The sequence below is a fragment of the Camelina sativa genome, chromosome 16 (genome assembly GCF_000633955.1).
Source record: "Camelina sativa cultivar DH55 chromosome 16, Cs, whole genome shotgun sequence".
Lineage (NCBI taxonomy): Eukaryota > Viridiplantae > Streptophyta > Magnoliopsida > Brassicales > Brassicaceae > Camelina > Camelina sativa.
Window position 1 is genome coordinate 16,233,697 of NC_025700.1, and position 21,898 is coordinate 16,255,594.

Below are 21,898 nucleotides of genomic sequence, written 5' to 3' on the forward strand. Positions count from 1 at the left end.
GTTTTTTTTTTACTATATGAAAAAGTCATATATTATTTGATACAGGGCAATTGTCATAAATACCATTAAAATAGAAAAATAACGATATGTTGTGTATCTATATATGTAATCGTTGCCAAGAATAACGATATGTTGTGCATCTATATTTTATTTTTTTTGCCATATATTTCATTTTTACCGTTAATTTTTGAAAAAGTTGATGTTATACCGATTGAATCCATTACGCGAACGGAAGAAAATAAGAAAAGTGCAAACTCAAATCTAGTGGGAACGTACACGGTGACATTGATATATAATATCAATTCTCGAATTTCATAATTTACAAACATTGTTGTGGTTTCCACTCATTGTAGTCGATTATAAAAATAAAAACATATCTAGTAGTAATTTATATGAAGTTCGAAGAGTGTAGTCTAATAAATTTCGTCACGAAATCTACTACGTACACCGTTAATTAAAAAATAACTAGTCTTAATCACTTAAACACAAATGACTAGGCTGGTATATCAATATAAAACAATGAGATCAGAAGGCGTCGACAAAGGTGGGGGCCATGGTGCAACATCGAGTCATAAAGTGACATCTAAGTCAGGTGGATTCCTTCTTCATCGGTCAGGAGCGGTGAACCTTCAAACTCCCGGATTCGATCACACAAATTTCATGGTATTTTAACGTAATTAGCCTTTTCTCTTAATCATCATTACTTCTTTTTAACACAAGTACTCATAAAATCGAATTCTCTGATTTCCAGAAATCATAATCATTATTGCGAAATCTGAGAAAGAGAGATACTAGGTTTGTGTGCGAATCCATCCATGATTTTAAAACGACCACGTTTGCTCCTTCCTCGAAAATGACACTCAACTTTCACAATTCAATTAACCAATGGAACCAACCTTCATAACCAAAAATTATTATAATTGTCTATTAGTACTGTATTGCCATTTTCTATAATAAAAAAAAGAGTTACCTATGTCAAACTCCAAAACACTGTTTTCACTTTTCATCATCCTTATATTTGGGCCAAATCTATATATCATAATGGGCCGTACTAATTAGGGGCCTACAAGATCCAGAAACGCTGCTCTGACTGATTGGAAATTTCAGAACCCTCTGCAGCTCTGCTCATTCATTGCCATTACCATTATGAGAAAAATGTCTTAAGTTCCTGAACACCTTTTGCTTTATGATTGAGTTGTGCTGTTTCATCTTCCAGGTTGAGATGCGACTAAGCAATCTTTATTAAGTCTAAAGACTCTAAGTTATGGAAGTCAAATAGTACATGACATGAGAATATTTGGCATGCTTCAAGATATCACTCTTTGTTCATTTTCTTTCTTCATCCTGATGATCCAAACAAGAGCAAAACCCTGCAAAGAACATACATAGATTTGGGGTTTTACTGTTGGTGAAGGGTGACACAAACTCGAAGCATTTCATTTACTTAAAAGAGTCTTGGGATAAAACAGAGCTTTTTAATTTAAGTGGACAAAGAGATTATGCAAAAAACATTAAAGAATGAAGATAACTTAAGGATCACGAAACCACTCAAAACAAGCTACAATATAAACTTGTTAAATTTATTGGCCATTCTTGTATTTTCCATATATAAAAAACAGTTTCACACTTTTGTTCTGAAACAAATCAATTTCAGAAAAAAGGAAATTTATGGTTCGGAATGTACAAAGGTCACGGATTCACATTTATGGATATGAGAAATGTAACTAACTTTTTTTTTGTTGTTGTTAAAGATGGAAAATGTAACTTTCCGATATAGACCCATCTTCCAATTTTCCCAAATTTTTCACCCTCTTATTTTTAACCTAGATTTTTTTTTTCCTCATAAGAAACCATACGTATCCTCCTCTGCTGTTGCATTAAACACTAAAATTTCCAATTCACCCAATATCTTCACTTCTCTCACTCACACATCTTTCTTTTTCCAAGAACAGAGCTCTTTCTCTCTATTGGACAACACAACAAGGCTCTCTCTCTCTCTCTCTCTCTCTCTCTCTCTACAACGATGATGATTAACCGGCACCGTCCGATCAATATCCTCATCATCATCGTCTTCCTTCTTACGACGACGGCAAGAGCAGGAGGAAACTGGAGTAACCGAACCCACCGAACCGTTCCTAGGGTTCAACACGCGTACTACGCATATCCTCACCGTTCATGCGAGTCTTTCTCTCGTCCATACGCACGCACTATGTGCATTGAGCTCGAAAGAATCCATAGAAGCAGTCGACAACCTCTTTTCTCTTCTCCGCCTCCTCCGTCGGAGATTGACCAAAGGTACGGCGTTGAGAAAAGACTCGTTCCCTCCGGTCCAAACCCACTTCACAATTAATGAAGCCCTTCTTGTTGAAGAAAGGAGCGATCTAGCTAGGGTTCTTCTTAGTTTTTTTTTTCTTGTAAATCTTTGTTCTTTTTAGTTACTTTCTTGATATTTTTGTAATGTGTGCAACTACAACTACGTCTATGAGCATAACTAGTACTATTTCCACGCTTGTTTTTGGGCTTATCGATTGTGGAACTAGAGCAGAAACAAGCTTGGAAATAGTTTATTTGCTAAGGATCTTTCTCTTCACTTCCCATGTTCAGATGTTCTTACTGCGTTAACAAAAAGTTATTAGTAAAACAGGTCTCCATACTTTGGTGTGATTGAGACAGGCTTAGAGGTTGAGATTTGAGAAAGCAAGAGAAACACATGAGTTCCATTAATTTGGGAGCCGTATCTGTCTCTTCGCTTTGGAGTATCATTAAATAAGGATAGGCTTTATAATTTATATGGGCCTTCTCAGTTTGATATGATGGAATTTGATAATAAAATAATCTTCCTCCGCCAACACAATGATCTATTTTCTCTTTGTACAAAAAAAAGTAGTAAAAAACTAATGTACTTTCATTAACAACATCAAAGAGTAGCACTTATTTGGTAGAAACTATGCCAACCTCTTTGAAACTATTTGTCTCACTTAAAGACTTCAACGCTCCGGCTTGTGCTCAAACGAAGTTCCCCGTGTTAGGTTTGATGAGGTTGTTATGGTGTTTTCGTACTAAAGAGAAGATTTAAATGGTCTTTGGACAAAGTATTGGCTTTGTAAAGGAATATCCCATAGAATATACAAGAATTTCTTAACAAACCCACATAAACTATAAAACTTCTCTTTGGGGACAAAGAATCTATCTTAATTGGGTAATCTCTTTGACTTAATAAGGGATCCTAGAAAGGAAACCCTTTTGTGAGATACCCTAAGCTTATGACTTGAATTTAAGGGAAAGGTATTTCTTAAGCAGCCTCTCACAAACTACACCTTCCTTGCCCCGGAATGCAATATATATCTATATCTATATTAGTTGATGGTACTGACCAAAATTTCAAGATTCGATTCTGAACAAACTGTAGCGTTATGAATGAAACCAGGGAGCAACGAGCAAAACCTGTACCTGTGGCAGCTGCAGTGGATCAATGGAAGGAAACAGAGATAGTAAAAACACGAATGAAGTGTGTGTTTTGTTTTTCTTTCTTCAGCGTCCTGTTTAAATCGTTGCTAAGAGCCTAATGGGTTTAAGATTTGCAGGTATGAGAAGCTAAGCGAGAAGATTGTCTCATGGGAAGATAAGAAGAGGAAAAAGGCTAAGAGAAAGCTTCATAGAACAGAGGTGTCTTTTCCTTTTAATCTCTATTTCATTTGGTTCCAAAAACTAATTCTTGCAAAAACTAAAGATCTAATCGATGTTTTGAATGTGTAGAGAGGGGTAGAAAAAACAAAGTTGAAGGCGATAGAGAGATTCAGAGATGACAATGAACGCATTGAGATGATCGTTGCAAGTGCAAGAGCACATGCCTATGAGAGTCGAGTGAAAGAAGAGTTGAAGGTTAGGGAGAAAGCAAACCTCATGAGAGCAACTGGAAAGAACCCCTCTACATGTCTCTGAATACTGCAAGTTGCAGGAAAATGTAAAGCAAACGTTCTTAACTGCTGATAACAATGGTCAAACATGTAAAATGCAAACACAAATATAAGTTGTTTTAGCTATAAGAGTGTAAGAGAGATAACACTCATGTGATCCATTATGAGCACAATCAAAACTTTAGACAGTTTCACAACAATATTAGAACCAAGAGTTCAAAATCAAAAAATACAATGCTCAAGCTTACAATAAATATATTATTTAAAAAAGGTGCAAAACTACCACAAATCAAGAAAGCTTCTACTGAGTTCTGACCATCAAAAGACTCCAAATGCTAAAAAAGGGGTTCAATCATAAACTACAAACACACAGAATGGGCCGAGCAACCGATAATATGAGTTATGAGTTCAGTCAATAATCCAAATTTACAAGTCAATAATCCACAGTCAAAGTATCCAATAAAATGAGTAATTCCAGATACGTACTGATCAGAAAGAATCTTTGATCCAATTTTGAAAACAAATCTTACGAATTTAACACAAATATTCACAAAATATTTATTTTCATACAAGAATACATTTGCAAAGTCTAAAGACAGCTTTATTCGCTGCACTTAATAATTTTATGACTAGCTGTAATATAATATTGAAGGAAACAAATGTCTGTACCTGATCGTCCTCACTGTATAAGTATAACACATTCTTCCGCTAACTCAAAACAAAACAAAAACACACACAACAAAAAAAAATAACAAAGAGAGAACAAGCTTTGATGACGAGTAAGAAAGTAAAACTTGCTTTCATTACCAACGATTCATCGAGGAAAGCAACTTTCAAGAAAAGAAAAAAAGGGTTGATGAAGAAAGTGAATGAGCTCTCCACTTTGTGTGGCATCAGTGCATGTGCCATCATCTACAGTCCGTACGATTCCAACCCCGAAGTGTGGCCATCAAATTCCGGTGTTCAAAGGATAGTCTCAGAGTTCAGGACGCTTCCAGACATGGACCAACAAAAGAAGATGGTGGACCAAGAAACCTTTCTCAGACAAAGGATTGCGAAAGCGTCCGATCATTTCAGGAGACTAAGAAAAGATAACCGGGAGCTACAGATGAAAGAAGTCATGTTCCAGTGTTTGATAGGAAACATGGGAAAGTTTCACATGAATATCATGGATCTTAATGATTTAGGTTTTACGATTGAACAATATCTCAAAAATATTAATCGCAGGTTTGAGATTTTACAGAACTCTGGCATGGAGATCGGCGAGTCTTCCAATGCTGGTGCGGTCGGGACTACCTTTGAAAGGACTGGATCAATGGAAGTCATGGCGTCTACAACTCCACCAACCACCACACCTAATGAGGCCGGTTCTTCCTCTTCATCATTGGCAGCTTTTCTAAACCCTCTTCAACAACAACAACAACAACAACACCAACATTTTCGTTATCCGTCATCTCCACATGATGGACTCTATGAGCAACCTCCAAGTTTGAATTTAAACCTAAATCAGAACTATAGTCAGAACCAACAACAATGGTTTATGGAGATGATGCACCACCAGCATGAACCATTGAACTATGCAGCTGATGATGAGCAAAGGGGTTTTCTATTTATGGATGATCACCACCAACCCCAAGACCAGCATCAACAAATCCTTGGTGATTCGTCCACGGTTTCAACCGTCGTTACTTCAAGCAGCACGATCCCCGTTACCAATCCAAGTCCTACCAATAATACATGGTTTCGTTAGTATTTCCTTTCTATGTGGTCTTCCTAGACTTTAAGAGTGGCTGAGTGTGTTTCAAGTTCTAGTAAGCAAAACAAATAATTATATTCAAATGTTCTTTTTATCATAGTTTTATTATATTTTGTGATGACTATGGGTTTTCACTTTTCAGTGTTATTGGACTTGTGATATCCTCGCTTTCATTGTTTATAAAGATTTTGTGATAATCTCGTTTTTATTGTGTGTCTACATGTGTTGCATGATTTTTTTTTTTTTTTTAAACTCGTTTTCTATTTCCGTAAAGTTTCACAAATTTAAACTTTTGGAAACACGAAGACACATTATATCTGGATATTCCTATATATCTATGTTTGGAAATAAGATGGAACTCCGTTTTCGTTTTGGAAAGACGACGAAAACTTTTTGTTAACTTAAAAACTTAATAAATAAAATTATTTGAAAATATATATTCATAATACATATAAATATATAATATTATTATTGTTTTAATTCAACTATTTATTTTTTATGTTTTGAATTTGTGTTGTTTCAAATATTCCTTTTGATATAGGTTTAATGTTTGGTGTTTTATTATATATACATACATATATCCAGATATATATACATACATTTTCAAAATGTTTCCATTTCTTAATTTTAGAAAAAAATGTTTCCTGTTTCCAAAATGTTTTGCTTCCACTGTATCTGTTTTTGTTTCCATACAACCTAGGTGTCCACCAAGTTTGATTAGTGTTTCTTTTTATTTTGCCTCAAATATGAGCTTGATAAAAATCTTACAAAAAATGTATTCGACCTTAGAATTACTCTAAAGATACAACCAATAAAATATCTTACCTCTAACTAGCAAATCTTATTTTAAGGAAAAACAAAAGGAACTTTTTTCACAAAATCTTATCTAATATACTAGACAAGCTGTAAAATCAGTTGAATGCCAAATAAATTTTTTTGTATCATATCTAAAAATAAGTTGATAGAGAAGATAATGTTTTACAGCTAAAATATGTTTAGTCAGGATATCCCAAAAGGTAAATAATCTGATTGAGTGTAATATTAGCTGTTATTCAAAATAAAATAATAAATGACTATAATTTATATAGACAAAAATTTCACCAAATTTAATTACAGTGTATCTTCATAAATAAAAAAGATAACTTTTGATGTTTTCATTTATCTTTAGCTTATATATCATTTTTGTATCTAGTATGAAATGGTCACCAACTAAATTCAAATGATAATTATATAATTTTTCAAACTACTCGAATTAGACATAGATTGATGTTATGAATTTGACATTATAATAGAGTAGCTTATCTGTACAGATACGAATTAAATACAAGTACCTTAAATTTTCTGAATACGTGATGAGACCTGTAACAACTAAAGCACATATATGTGGCTAGATATATATATGTTGAAGTACTAGACGTTCATGTGTGTGTATAGAAGAGCATAATAGTAAACAAGATATAAGCTTTGTTATTGGGGTTTGGATAACCTACATCTCCGGGATCAAGTCCAGAATCCATTAATAAGAAATAGAACTTCAACAATACCATCAAAAGACTTCTATCTTATCGATGGGGCGACGCCACACACCTTGTGTGCATTTCTCAAGAATACCCTAAGACGCGCACTTCTTCATAAAACGCTTTCTTGATATTTATAACAATTGCTCAACCCTAGAGTTGACAACTTTCATATTCTAAACCAGTAAACTAACATATTTAGATAACTCCTAAATAGAATTAATCCTAATTCCATAACTCGGTAGGATTGGTATAGCTTACACCTCAAGTTATCTTGAAGCTTATTTCAACATTCTCCTCTTAACCTTGAATTGATTTTCTTCCAAATCTCTCATGCCAAATAAGATGCCTATGATCCGACACAATAATAATATATATGTGTACATGAGCTCTAGAACCTTCACCTCTTCTCTTAATGTCAATTTTCGTCTGGCCCAACAAGGTCCAATAAGTGTGGTTTTGCCAAACCCAACAACACACTCCACCTTTTTTTGGCAAAAATCACACAACGACGTCATCTCTTTCTCCCTTCCCGTGAAGCTGAACACCACAGGATCACCATCTCCTCCGGCGATCCTCTGCAACAACTCTGGTGCCTTCCTCCATCATTTCTGACGAAACGTCTTTACCGAAGACTTTGAGACATCAACTTCATCTCCTCCAATGGATCAATCGCAGCTCCTTCGTCTTCTCCGACGAAACATCTTCTGTGAAGTCGACTACCACCGTACGTTCTCTGACGACTCCCTCCGTTGAAAGCTACCACACGTTCTTCCTTCAAGAAGACAACCACAACTCTTCCTTATCCACCGACGCGTGTGAAGCTTCCTCGTCATCGTCGTCGGACTGTCACCTTTTCCGGTACCATCATCACCTTTCATCTCAGGTAACCTCTAATCTCTCTCATGTCTCTTCTTGACACTTAATGATTAAGATCTTCTAAGAATTGCCAGAAATATTGAAACTTAAAAGTTTCAATTTTGAATCCATTTAAGGTGATGAGCTCTCCACCTTGTCGTCACTAGCAAACTTTATTGCTTCTCCCATGTGATCTTGTTCAATCAATTCCGACGACCCTTGGGTAAGAAGTTATCTCACCAATTGCTTTCACCCTTAGCTCCTCCATCACAATTTCTGAAATTTTCTTGAGAAACCTCAATTCTCCTTATATATTTTGTTTCTACATGGACACAGTTTCTCCACCTGAAACATGCATCCCTTTCAACCCAGTTTCAGAAATCTTCAAGAAAGATTACAGCCTTGAATCACCTCTGCTTGATCAGTTCCTCCAACCTCAAGGTCTTAGGTGATTCTCTGCCAAGTTCTCTTTGGAGCGTTCATAAGCTGCTCCACCTGGAACCAATCACCCTTATCAGGGCTCCACAACTTTCCAGGTAACTTCTTCACAGCCCTTTGTGACAGCTCATTCAATGACTTATGATCTTCAAGTTTTTTTCACAGAGACTAACCACTTTTTTTCTTTGTCAAATCTGTCCTGCAAGATCATGTCACAAACTCTATGACTGCTTCTTTAATAAGCACTACAGCCTTCACCTGTTAAGACGATCTCTGGTAAGCCTTCTCTCCCTGGATCATCTTCTTTCAATTTTTTAGAGACTCCATGAAACTCTAACTTCAGTTTCATGTCTACTCTCACAGCAGCTCCTCTGTTGATGATGGAGATGAAGACTCAAATCTTTAATTTTGCAATTATATCCCACACGTTGTTGTGGAGTAGAGGATCGACTTTGTCAACACCAATTTCACCATCGTTGATTTAACATCTTGATAGCCATTGAAACCCAAAAATCCAAGCCCATGCTATCTTCTTCTCTTAATAAACATAGCTCTTGGTTCAGTAAGCCAGCCATAACAAACCAATCTCTTGTATCTTCTAAGTCTTAGAGCAGACAAACTAACAACAAAAACCCCACGAACACGAATGATTTCTACTGTTTCAAATTACACAATCCATGAGTCTTTGTTCCTATCTGTCACATTCACAATTTTATTCTCCTCTTACACACGTTTATGAACACAATAATTCTCATCCACTTAACCTTTCTTTTCAAGCCCATGTCAGTAAAACTCTTTTCTTCTCAATCGTGTCCTGACGACAGTAATAGAAACAAGCAAATTAGTTGCGGTCTTCATACAACTCTGATAGAACAAACCCTTTATGAGAGTTTGTGATTTATTCTGCCCCTTCATAAATACTCTCTACCTTCTCATATGCATTCTCCGCTAGCCACAAATCCAGGATCACACCCGAAACTAGAACAATTTTCTATAGGCTCTGATACCAAATAAAGCACAGATATGTGGCTAGATCTATATATGTTGAAGTACTAGACGTTCATGTGCGTGTATAGAAGAGCATAATAGTAAACAAGACACAAGCTTTGTTATTGGGGTTCGGATAACCTACATCCCCGGGACCAAGTCCAGAATCCATTAATTAGAAATAAAACTTCAACAATACCATCAAAAGACCTCTATCTTATTGATGGGGCGACGCCACACACCTTGTGTGCATCTCTCAAGAATACCCTAAGACGCGCACTTCTTCATAAAACGTTTTCTTGGTATTTATAACAATTGCTCAACCCTAGAGTTGACAACTTTCATATTCTAAACCAGTAAACTAACATATTAAGATAACTCCTAAATAGAATTAATCCTAATTTCATAACTCGGTAGGATTGGTATAGCTTGCACCTCAAGCTATCTTCAAGCTTATTCCAACAACAACTTCTAACCAAAGTATTTGAATCTGGTATATAGAATATAGACATAGCAAACACACGAGCGTACACGAATATTAAGCTGACGTGACAAAATCAGATGACTCTCTCTATGGATATATTAATACAAATTGGAAATAGTATGATAAACCCCAAAGCTTATGACTTGAATTTAAGGGAAAGGTATTGCTTAAGCAGCCTCTACAAACTACACCTTCCTTGCCCCGGAATGCAATATATATCTATATCTATATATTAGTTGATGGTACTGACCAAAATTTCAATTCTGAACAAACTGTAGCGTTATGAATGAAACAAGGGAGCAACGAGCAAAACCTGTACCTGTGGCAGCTGCAGTGGATCAAACAGAGATAGTAAAAACAAGAATGAAGTGTGTTTTTGTTTTTCTTTCTTCAACGTCCTATTTAAATCGTTGTTAAGAGCCTAATGGGTTGAAGATTTGCAGGTATGAGAAGCTAAGCGAGAAGATTGTCTCATGGGAAGATAAGAAGAGGAAAAAGGGAAAGAGAAAGCTTCACAGAACAGAGGTGTCTTTTCCTTTTAATCTCTTTCATTTGGTTCCAAAAACTGATTCTTGCATACACTAAAGATCTAATCGATGCTTTGAATGTGTAGAGAGGGGTAGAAAAAACAAAGTTGAAGGCGATAGAGAGATTCAGAGATGACAATGAACGCATTGAGATGATCGTTGCAAGTGCAAGAGCACATGCCTATGAGAGTCGAGTGAAAGAAGAGTTGAAGGTTAGGGAGAAAGCAAACCTCATGAGAGCAACTGGAAAGAACCCCTCTACATGTCTCTGAATCTTGCAAGTTGCAGGAAAATGTAAAGCAAACATTCTTAACTGCTGATAACAATGGTCAAACATGTAAAAGGCAGACACAAATATAAGTTGTTTAGCTATAAGAGTATAAGTGAGATAACACTCATGTGATCCATTATGAGCAACAAATCTGCAAACCAAAACTTTAGACAGTTTCACAACAATATTAGAACCAAGAGTTCAAAATCACAAAATACAATGCTCAAGCTTACAATAAATATATTATTTTAAAAAGGTGCAAAACTACCACAAATCAAGAAACCTTCTTCTGAGTTCTGACCATCAAAAGACTCCAAATGCTAAAAAAGGGGTTCCATCATAAACTCAAAAACTCATGATGATGTTATTTCATTTACCAACCTTTCTAGAATAGGGTAAGCAAAATATAGTACCAGACCAGCTGGAACAGCGAAAAGTATTGTAAGGAGGAAGTAAAGGGCAAGAATGATGAGGCTACCAGGTATAGCAAAGAATACGATTAGAAGGAAGATTATCACAAATGGAAACTTGGAAGTGAAAGAGATGAAGAAATCAAGAGATTTGTGAAAAGAGAAGTGTTGTCTGCTTGGCTGGCTACTATGGTCATGATGTGGCAAACGTTCTGTAGACTGGTTACGCAATAAAGGCGTCGCAATCAAACTGTTGTTGCTGCTTTGGTTTCCCAGTGACATGCTACTACACCTCGGAGTCAAAACAGATTGGTGGTTATCGCTGAGCAAGGAACCTTGACTTGTCCTGTCACCATTCAGACTCTCAACCATCCAGAGAAGGAAGAAATTTTTCCGAGGGAACTTAAGATTGCCCGTGTAGACGATCCTGAATGACAGCAACTGACACCACGGGCACGAAACGAAGAATGGAATCCTGATATCTTGACTCGAAAGTCTCAAGACAGCAGACTGAAGCCCAAACACACAATTCTGGCAAAGAGTATGACCACACCATAACACATAAGGAACATTCTCAACAATGTTGAAAGATTCCCAACAAATAGGGCATTCTAACCCTTCTTCATCCCTGCTAACATTCGAAACCTCGTCATCCGAGCATTGTGAGGAGGCCTGAGCTGGATCGTTAGGAGACTTTTTAAGCCCCATACTCCCAATAACATTCGACGCAAAGCTCCACATTTTTTTATCAAAAATTTTAAAACTGAGCCACTGTACCAAACATTACCCAGTAACCCTCCCAATTCGAAAAGAGCTTCTTTGACCAATACCCATCATTTTTTTACCAACCTGGAAGAATCATAGCTAGTTTAGCAAACAGCATATACGAAAAAAGTACCACACTTTCAGAATTAACATTGAATATACAAATAAACGTATATGTCCGTGCAGCAGCATTATTCTCTTTTCAACAGATGAGCATTACCTAAATTCTCAAAGCTGTTTTCGAATTAAAGGTAGCAACTTTAAAAAAAAACTAAGTTACGGGGACATGAACAATTGAAACATGATACAGATCAGAACAATGTCAAACCAAAAAAAAAAATTCGCATGGCAATCAGATGCAGAAGACGCCATAGATCAAAACAGATCAATCTAGGTTTTAAAAATTCGATTTTTTTAGGTTCCTTAATACATGGAAACATTACAAACGATTGAACTTTACTTACCGTTAACTCTTTCGAATTAAAATACGCAGATGCATTAAATAGAAAAGATCGGAGAAGGGGAAGAGGAGAAGAAGAAGAAGAAGAAGAAGAAGAAGAAGAAGAAGAAGAAGAAAAGCCTCTCTCTTTCTCTCTTTCTCTCCTTCGTTGATCCACCGTGATGCTTTATTTTTTTCTATTTTAATGGCGAAACGCAAAAGAAGACACGCAAAAAACGACGTCGTCAGATCTGCACGTGCCACCGGCGTGAGCTCCCGTGACTGTGACGGTTTTAAACGGCACTGACTTGGGGGTAATATTTTATATCAAAACCTTCTTGACGAGTGAGAGGGTCCTAGTGGCTTTTGAAGGTATATTCGCTTAAACGACAACTCAATTTCGTAGCTGGTTTTGATGTTTTCTTCTTCTTCTTCTTCTTCCACTAACCTCATCATCATCGATCCATCTAAAATTCACAGTTGTTGAATTTGGTTTCTCTTCTAGCGACGACGACATGAAGTTGATTTCAGATTAGGGTACCGTCCGATTCGTTTTCTCGTGAATCAATTTCACAAATTTCAGGTGAATGATTCCTCGACCTCACGACCTCTCGGTTTCTAACACTCTCTGGTAGTTTCGTTACTTGGGATTGGATTGATTTTGAATTTATTAGGTTTGCATTAGTACGATCTGATTATCTAATTCCGATGATTGTATACGTAATTTTACTTTATCATTGTAAATTTTCAAACTTGCTGACTCTAATTTCATGTAAATGTTTGTTCATTAGGAACATACAAAGTCTTGTGAAAACCCTCTTTATCGAGAGGGGGAGAGGCAATAAGGGTGGTTTCTTGTGTGATCTGCGATGATGTATCAGGCCATTCCCACGGCGACAACACCTCGTGGAGGAACTCCAACAGAGAGTGGTGATTACGTTGTGACTTTGGATCAAATCCCACGGTGGAGTGATGTTGAACAGAGGTCGGAGGGTGAAACAGGAGATCCAGCAAATTCTAATCCGCGTTACGCAAATCCTTTGGCTTCTTCTTCTGAAGCAGGAAGTAGTGGGAATGGGATGGTATCTAAGTTTCCTGTTGATCACGAGATAAATTCAAGAATTTACCTGTGGAGAGGAGAACCGTGGAACCTTGAGGTTGATGCTGTTGTGAATTCGACAAATGAGGTAAGGTGTGATCATGAAATTAGCTTTGCTTTTCTGAAAGTAATGTGCGTCTTTTTGATATGATCGATTTTCTTTGAATTGGAGGACAGACCTTGGATGAGGCACATAGCAGTCCTGGTCTACATGTGGCTGCTGGACCTGGCCTTGCAGAACAATGTGCTACGTTGGTACAAACACTTTCTTTCACTCATGTGGATTTATCTTAATGAATTTATCTTAAATCGTTTTCTTCATCACCAGTCACCTCGCTGGTAGATCATGTGGATTTCTAAATTTATATATGTTATGTATTCTCTTTTAGATGGTTGCGTGATTGATGATTTTTCTCTTATTCTTTGTTTCGTTACAGGGTGGATGCAGGACAGGAATGGCAAAAGTAACAAATGCCTATGATCTACCAGCGAGGTAACTGGTGATGAAGAAAACGATTTAAGATAAATTCATTATTCACCTAGAGGACAAAAACAGAAAGAAAATATGCTCCTTGAATCTAGTCTCTGCTCGATCTAGTCCCTATGATAGAGCTTCTCCCTTGTTTACTGTGTACAGTAATTTCATGCTCTGTGAATACGTCATCCTGTGATTTCTAAGGAATTTTTTAATTAAGAATACTCCATTATGTTATCTCTTAAATATCAAACATTCGGTGCGACTTTAATTTGGAATGCGGAATAGGTTTATGCCTTAAATAATCCCCAACTCCAAATTTTTTTTTTGTCTCTTGTTCAGGAGGGTTATCCATACAGTAGGACCCAAGTATGCAGTAAAGTATCATACAGCTGCTGAGAATGCTCTAAGTCACTGCTATAGATCTTGTCTGGAGCTTCTCATAGATGGTGGGCTTCAAAGGTGTGTGAAGTGAAATTCCAGTTTTTCATCAGATTCTTTAGTCATGTTGTGATTTCTTTCATTCCTAAACTCAAGAATTTGATTTTGGTTTGCATACATCATTGCAGTATCGCTATGGGCTGTATATACACAGAAGCCAAAAACTATCCACGTGAACCAGCTGCTCATGTTGCCATAAGTAAGATAGTTCTTAAACAGTCTCTTTACCTTCGATGAGTGACTTTTGAGTTTCCAACTCGTGTGTTGTGCGGTTTTTAGGAACTGTACGCCGCTTTCTAGAGAAGCAAAAGGATAAAATTAGTGCTGTTGTTTTCTGCACCACCACATCCTCGGATACGGAGATATACAAAAGGTATCTTTAATTTTCTGCAACTGGTTTGCGAAAGCCTTTACTTATTTTGTGTTATCGTAGTAATTGATTTGCTGTTTTTTCATTTTTAACAACCAGTGCGTTTAGAATTATTTACACAAAGACCATAGTATGTACTAACTGCTGGCAATGTATATTAATTCACACATACCATAGTTGCTTATAGTTATGTGATGCAGAAGCATTGTCTACCGTTGCTAAAGTTTGACTCTCTAAATGTAGATTACTTCCACTTTACTTTCCTCGGGATGAACATGAGGAAGAGGTTGCCATCTCAAAGCTCCCGGCTGATGTTGGCGATGAAAATGGTGAGACGGTTATAGACGAACGTAAAATCAGAATACAGGCGCTGCCAAATAAACCTTCACCCAGATCTTTTCCAACTCCACTAGAGCGCCCTACTACTGATCTTACTTTGTTACGCAGGTTGGTGATCTCTGACTGCTACTCTCTTTGCAGTTAATTGTCTTACTACTTTTCACTCTATTGATAGCCATATGATTTCAGGAACTCGAATCATCTTGATTCGTATTTGGATCCGGCCTTTATGTCCTTGATTAAAGATCCAGATGAAAGGCGCAAAGAACAATGGGAGAAGACTGCACAAGCACAAAGTGGATTCAATTTTGTTAAATTACTAGGATTTGGTGATCTAGGAGGACCCCCTCTGTCTGCTGCAGAGGAATACTCACTTCATTCACGATACCTAGCGAAAGCTAATTCTCTCAACCTTTCTGAAATTGCAGAGATGAAAATTGTGTATGGTTCTCTATGTCCTTGGATTTTTTTTTCTCTCGCTTTGCCTTGCATAAGTTCACTTTATACTTGAGCCAATGTATAATGGAATAGATATTGACAGAGCACTCTTTTATATTTCTTCAGCTACCGTGGTGGTGTTGACACCGAGGGTCATCCAGTAATGGTTGTTGTAGGAGCTCACTTTTTGCTGCGATGTCTTGATCTGGAGCGTTTTGTGCTTTATGTTATAAAGGTAAGCACAAAATCGCATACCTCGATGGTTCTCCAACTCACTACAACACAGTCTCTGAAACCATCTTGTATTGATTTTATTTGACTTTATATGGTGTCTGGCGATACTGCAATTGGTGCAAATTTACAGGAATTTGAACCAGTGATACAAAAGCCTTACTCGATTGTCTATTTCCATTCCGCAGCATCTTTACAAGTGTAAGTTGATTCCTAGTCTTGACAAGTGCTTTATGAAATTTAATAACATTTTTTGCTTTTATGGGTTTGATATTTTGCCATGTGAATGAACAGCCAACCAGATTTAGGATGGATGAAAAGATTAGAACAAATACTTGGTCGCAAACACCAACGTAACCTTCAGGTATGAAAATGACACATACTCAATCTCATTAGCGAAGGTTCCTCCTCGTCTTAATCCTGATCATTTCTGCTTCGTCCAGGCGATCTACGTTCTTCATCCAACTTTCCACTTGAAGGCTACAATCTTAGCTATGCAAGTGTTTGTTGATAATGTGGTAAAGTCCCAGCTTTTCTCCCAAAAACCCCGACTCATTCTAAACAAGTCTCTAATTTGCTCTTATCTTTTCCCTTGNAATTCTCTCAACCTTTCTGAAATTGCAGAGATGAAAATTGTGTATGGTTCTCTATGTCCTTGGATTTTTTTTTCTCTCGCTTTGCCTTGCATAAGTTCACTTTATACTTGAGCCAATGTATAATGGAATAGATATTGACAGAGCACTCTTTTATATTTCTTCAGCTACCGTGGTGGTGTTGACACCGAGGGTCATCCAGTAATGGTTGTTGTAGGAGCTCACTTTTTGCTGCGATGTCTTGATCTGGAGCGTTTTGTGCTTTATGTTATAAAGGTAAGCACAAAATCGCATACCTCGATGGTTCTCCAACTCACTACAACACAGTCTCTGAAACCATCTTGTATTGATTTTATTTGACTTTATATGGTGTCTGGCGATACTGCAATTGGTGCAAATTTACAGGAATTTGAACCAGTGATACAAAAGCCTTACTCGATTGTCTATTTCCATTCCGCAGCATCTTTACAAGTGTAAGTTGATTCCTAGTCTTGACAAGTGCTTTATGAAATTTAATAACATTTTTTGCTTTTATGGGTTTGATATTTTGCCATGTGAATGAACAGCCAACCAGATTTAGGATGGATGAAAAGATTAGAACAAATACTTGGTCGCAAACACCAACGTAACCTTCAGGTATGAAAATGACACATACTCAATCTCATTAGCGAAGGTTCCTCCTCGTCTTAATCCTGATCATTTCTGCTTCGTCCAGGCGATCTACGTTCTTCATCCAACTTTCCACTTGAAGGCTACAATCTTAGCTATGCAAGTGTTTGTTGATAATGTGGTAAAGTCCCAGCTTTTCTCCCAAAAACCCCGACTCATTCTAAACAAGTCTCTAATTTGCTCTTATCTTTTCCCTTGTTCCATTCCGAAAAAATCCAATAAGGTCTGGAAGAAAGTAGTATATGCAGACCGACTTCTGCAACTGTTCAGATATGTTCCTCGTGAGCAGCTAACAATCCCAGACTTTGTTTTCCAGTAAGTTCACCCTGCTCTTCACCCTCTGAAAGTGTTTGTTCAGTTCTGGATTTGATTTAACCACTGAGTGTTGTTTTGTGAAATTTTACAGGCATGATCTTGAAGTTAACGGAGGAAAAGGTCTAATAGTTGATCCAAGAACAAAATACGTCTATCAACGGCCATGAACTATAAATCAAGAACTGTTTCCTTACTCTTTTATTCAGTAGTTACATCTTTGTATGTGTTTTCTTGTGCAAATATTTCTTCATTCTTTCATGTTTATCTACTCAGAGATTTTTAGCTACTCTTTTTGTGTTGATGATGATGATACTACTGGGAGCAAAAATAAAGTCTTCCTCTAATGTAATCTATGTTTTGAATCTTGTTTATAAATCCATTTTCTCAGCAGAACATACAAAAAAAACCAAACACTTGTCTTTTTTACTTCTCTGTTTGTTAATGTTCTTGTTCTTGATAAGCTGGAGATGACGCAGTACATGCCATTGTTTAGATCATGTTCGAACTTGAGATCAGTAAGTCAGCTTCATGCTCATCTCCTCGTCACTGGTCGTCTCCGTCGTGACCCTCTTCCGGTGACAAAGCTCATAGAATCATACGGTTTCATGGGTTCTCCAGACTCGTCTAGGCTAGTCTTCGAAGCTTTTCCTTACCCTGATTCGTTCATGTATGGCGTTCTCATAAAATGCAACGTTTGGTGTCATTTACTCGACGCCGCCATTGATTTGTACCATAGGTTGGTTTTGGAGAAGACCCAGATAAGCAAGTTCGTGTTTCCTTCTGTTTTGAGAGCTTGTGCGGGTTCTAAGGAGCATCTGGGTGTTGGTAAGAAAGTTCACGGGAGGATTATCAAGAGCGGTGTAGACGACGACGCTGTGATAGAGACGTCTCTGTTGTGTATGTATGGCCAAACGGGGAATTTAAGTGATGCAGAGAACGTGTTCGATGGAATGCCTGTGAGGGATCTTGTGGCTTGGAGTACTCTTGTTTCTAGCTGTCTTGAGAATGGCGAGGTAGAAGAAGCATTGAGGATGTTTAAATGCATGGTTGATGATGGTGTTGAGCCTGATGCTGTGACGATGATCAGCATTGTAGAAGGATGCGCTGAGCTTGGATGTTTGAGGATCGCTAGATCAGTTCATGGCCAGATAACGAGAAAAATGTTTGATTTTAATGAAATGCTTTGCAATTCTCTGCTTACAATGTACAGTAAGTGCGGGGATTTGTTTAGTTCGGAGAGAATCTTTGAAAAGATTGTCAAGAAGAATGCTGTTTCGTGGACTGCAATGATTTCTAGTTACAACCGAGGCAAGTTCTCTGAAAAGGCATTGAGAAGTTTCAGTGAGATGTTGAAGTCTGGAGTTGAGCCGAATTTGATTACCCTTTACAGCGTTTTGAGCTCTTGTGGATTGGTTGGGTTGATTAGAGAAGGTAAGTCGGTGCATGGTTTTGTAGTTAGACGAGAGCTGGATCCGAAGTATGAGTCGCTTTCTCCGGCCTTAGTTGAACTGTACGCTGGATGCGGGAGACTAAGCAACTGTGAGACAGTTTTACGTATGGTTGGTGATAAAAATATTGTGTCATGGAACTCGCTTATATCCCTATATACACACAAAGGTATGTTGATTAAGGCATTGTGCTTGTTCAGACAGATGGTGACACGGGGAATAAAACCTGATTCGTTCACTTTGGCAAGCACAATCTCTGCATGCGAGAATACTGGTTTAGTTCCGCTAGGGAAACAGATTCATGGACATGTTATAAGGACTGATGTTTCGAATGAGTTTGTGCAGAACTCGGTGATAGACATGTACTCTAAAAGTGGATTCGTAAATTCAGCATGCATGGTATTTGATCAAATAAACCATAAGAGCGTTGTGACATGGAACTCAATGCTCTGCGGGTTTTCACAGAATGGTAGCTCCTTGGAGGCAATTAACCTCTTTGACTATATGTATCGTAACTGTCTAGAGATGAATGAAGTTACATTTTTGGCGGTCATTCAAGCGTGCTCAAGCATAGGTTCACTGGATAAAGGGAAATGGGTTCATCACAAGCTCATTCTTTGCGGTTTAAAGGATCTTTTCACTGATACAGCTCTAATCGACATGTATGCCAAATGTGGAGATCTCAACGCAGCTGAAACAGTCTTCAGGGCCATGTCGAGTAGGAGTATCGTGTCATGGAGTAGTATGATTAATGCCTATGGAATGCACGGACGGATAGGATCAGCCATATCTACATTCAATCAAATGGTAGGATCGGGAACGAAACCTAACGAAGTTGTCTTCATGAACATTCTCTCTGCTTGTGGTCACTCTGGTTCCGTTGAAGAAGGGAGATGCTACTTTAACTTAATGAAAACTTTTGGCATCTTACCAAACTCGGAGCATTTCGCCTGTTTCATCGACCTGTTGAGCCGTTCTGGTGAACTCGAAGAAGCATATAGAACCATCAAGGATATGCCTTTCTTAGCTGATGCTAGCGTTTGGGGTTCTCTGGTCAATGGATGCAGAATCCATCAGAGAATGGATATCGTCAAAGCCATAAAAAATGACCTTTCTGATATTGTTACTGACGATACAGGATATTATACTCTCTTGTCCAATGTATATGGTGAAGAAGGGGAATGGGAAGAATTCAAGAGAATGAGAAGGGCTATGAAGAGTTTGAATCTCAAGAAAGTTCCTGGGTACAGCGCGATTGAGATTGATAAGAAAGTTTTCAGATTTGGAGCTGGGGAAGAACCCTGTTTCCAAACAGAGGAAGTTTACAAGTTTCTTGGGAGTCTCCAGAATATAACTCTTGATGCAGACTATTTACAGAACATGTCATAGATTCTTAACATCATTTATTAGTTAGAGCCATGTAAGAACATACAGTATATTGTTTTTGAGCCAATAGACAACAGAGGTGCAAATTTTGTAAACCAACCAGCCTAATATAAATCAATCATGTTTTTATTTTATTTTCTTTGGCCCTTCTAAGAGAGGACAAGATATACAAAGGGAAACCAACACCCACAAACAAGGGGTGATTTAGAATAATAAAAACATCTGTTTTCTCCATTGTTATTTTCTCTGTTTTTTTCCCTCTACAATGTTTCTCAAATAGTAAAATAATACTTTACGTCAAGATCACAGTTGGGGGAGTACTTGCTGGGCATCTTTGTCTTCTTGGCCTTCGAGTTGCAGTTCCCCATCCAGTAAGGCTCCTATCTTCCAATCCCACCATTTGTACACTGTTGTTATTAACTGGCTGTGCCAAAGACGAGCAAACCGGAGCTCTGTCAATGTTGCTGACCAGTCGTTTTCTTCCTCGGCTAGATCCACCTCGGTTTGAGCTCCTTCGGGCCACTCCTGAGTTCCAGTTGTAGCATGTGGCTTTCATAAGTCCCTCAAACATATGAAGATCTTCGGTTACTTCAAGCCTGGACAGAGAAGCAAGCCCTGGGAGAATATCCCTTTGGAAATCCCGCCTTGGTCTTCCCCGTCTTGCTTGTCCTCTTCTTGGCCGGTTAGCTGTGATACCCATACAACCGGTCTCATCGAATTTTAGATATTCTGGGACCAAAGGCTTTGGCATGTAGTCTTCTTCTTTGGTCTGGGGTAAGTTCAGAGTCATTGTCTCGAAATAATCAAACTCCCCTGAAGAACATTCTTCACGGCAGCCTTCACAATCTCTGGCTTCCAAACAAGCAATCTTTTTCTCTAAATCATTTCCACAAGAAGCTATTGTGTTCACAAACCAAGAGAGCGGGTCCTTGGCAACTGCATCGGTCGAAGAGGAAGCAGCTTCATCAGTATTGGGCCAATGGTGAGACAGTGAGATGGTGACTATAGCTTCTGCAGCTGCCTTACTAAATTCATCTACTGAATCTCCAGCTTCAGATACCCAAGTGTCTTCACTTCTCTTCTCTGGAATTTTCTCCCCTTCTTCTTCACTCTCAAGATTCGGGGGAGCTTCCAAATCTATCAAAGTAGTTGCTTTTGTTTCCACTCTTGGAGTAGAACACAAGCTGGAATCTTCATCCTCGTTAGCACAGAAATTCAAGTCAATATGCTGCCTGTAAGTGGCAGCTTTTTTACCTTTTTCATTGTCCACGATGACAGCTTCAGAAACTGAGGCTTCACATGGCAGGTTGGTATCGAGGTTTCTCTTCACCAAGGTGTTAACTTTCTTGGGTTGATTAGTGATAGAGGCAGAAGAAGGAATAAGGAAAGGGTGCTCCTCACAAATAGAATGCTTCTGAGGGATCGGGACACCAAATATCTTTCTACTACTCTGTGACTCGGCCGTTTTAACATGTCCCAAGTTGGCGCCATTAGAACATGAAACAGACCTCAAACCACCATTGTGAGGATATACATTATCTAAGCTGTCACCCACATCACATCCATCCATGAATTGATTTGCAGACACATTCAAATCCAAACCACCATTGGTCATTCCATTATTGTTTTGGGGCTTAGGTTTTATCCAGGGCAACCCAGCAAAGCACTCCTGGTTTTTTGGTCCTTGAGGGTTGTCAAGACTCCGATGCTTCAAAGCCTCACTGA

At 38.0% G+C, this 21,898-nt stretch overlaps 8 protein-coding genes across 9 annotated transcripts in view; 6 read left to right on the forward strand and 2 right to left on the reverse strand.

Moving 5' to 3' along the window:
• On the forward strand, positions 1,642–3,028 carry LOC104750762 (CLAVATA3/ESR (CLE)-related protein 10-like). Its single transcript, XM_010472611.1, has one exon. The coding sequence runs from the start codon at positions 2,024–2,026 to the stop codon at positions 2,348–2,350; it is 327 nt and encodes a 108-aa protein (XP_010470913.1). The 5' UTR covers positions 1,642–2,023; the 3' UTR covers positions 2,351–3,028.
• On the forward strand, positions 3,322–4,074 carry LOC104750763 (uncharacterized protein At3g61260-like). Its single transcript, XM_010472612.2, has 3 exons — positions 3,322–3,508; positions 3,585–3,666; positions 3,757–4,074. The coding sequence occupies exons 1-3, from the start codon at positions 3,414–3,416 to the stop codon at positions 3,940–3,942; spliced, it is 363 nt and encodes a 120-aa protein (XP_010470914.1). The 5' UTR covers positions 3,322–3,413; the 3' UTR covers positions 3,943–4,074.
• On the forward strand, positions 4,690–5,667 carry LOC104753716 (agamous-like MADS-box protein AGL80). Its single transcript, XM_010475926.1, has one exon. The coding sequence runs from the start codon at positions 4,690–4,692 to the stop codon at positions 5,665–5,667; it is 978 nt and encodes a 325-aa protein (XP_010474228.1).
• LOC104750764 lies at positions 10,214–10,841 on the forward strand. The gene is made up of 3 exons (XM_010472613.2): positions 10,214–10,325; positions 10,401–10,482; positions 10,571–10,841. The coding sequence occupies exons 1-3, from the start codon at positions 10,240–10,242 to the stop codon at positions 10,754–10,756; spliced, it is 354 nt and encodes a 117-aa protein (XP_010470915.1). The 5' UTR covers positions 10,214–10,239; the 3' UTR covers positions 10,757–10,841.
• On the reverse strand, positions 10,908–12,514 carry LOC104750765 (E3 ubiquitin-protein ligase RNF182-like). Its single transcript, XM_010472614.2, has 2 exons — positions 12,395–12,514; positions 10,908–12,014 (listed from the first exon to the last, which is right to left on the reverse strand). Exon 2 carries the CDS (start codon positions 11,904–11,906, stop codon positions 11,109–11,111), a length of 798 nt encoding a protein of 265 aa, XP_010470916.1. The 5' UTR covers positions 11,907–12,014; positions 12,395–12,514; the 3' UTR covers positions 10,908–11,108.
• LOC104750766 (protein GDAP2 homolog) lies at positions 12,743–17,718 on the forward strand. Its single transcript, XM_010472615.2, has 15 exons — positions 12,743–12,952; positions 13,161–13,556; positions 13,646–13,723; positions 13,906–13,961; positions 14,286–14,405; positions 14,513–14,583; positions 14,664–14,757; positions 14,998–15,201; positions 15,283–15,534; positions 15,658–15,766; positions 15,896–15,963; positions 16,057–16,126; positions 16,206–16,280; positions 17,248–17,339; positions 17,431–17,718. The coding sequence occupies exons 2-15, from the start codon at positions 13,239–13,241 to the stop codon at positions 17,504–17,506; spliced, it is 1,683 nt and encodes a 560-aa protein (XP_010470917.1). The 5' UTR covers positions 12,743–12,952; positions 13,161–13,238; the 3' UTR covers positions 17,507–17,718.
• On the forward strand, positions 17,797–20,307 carry LOC104750768 (putative pentatricopeptide repeat-containing protein At1g69350, mitochondrial). Its single transcript, XM_010472616.2, has one exon. It carries the CDS (start codon positions 17,807–17,809, stop codon positions 20,174–20,176), a length of 2,370 nt encoding a protein of 789 aa, XP_010470918.1. The 5' UTR covers positions 17,797–17,806; the 3' UTR covers positions 20,177–20,307.
• Positions 20,284–21,898, reverse strand: part of LOC104750769 — a 4,784-nt gene continuing 3,169 nt past the window's right edge. Inside the window, exon 5 of one of the 2 annotated variants that reach the window (XM_010472617.2) lies at positions 20,284–21,890. In XM_010472617.2, the coding sequence (XP_010470919.1) occupies positions 20,466–21,890 (1,425 nt within the window). In that variant the 3' untranslated portion in view covers positions 20,284–20,465. The remainder of the gene's footprint in view (positions 21,891–21,898) is intronic. The other variant, XM_010472618.2, reaches the window with a different exon arrangement.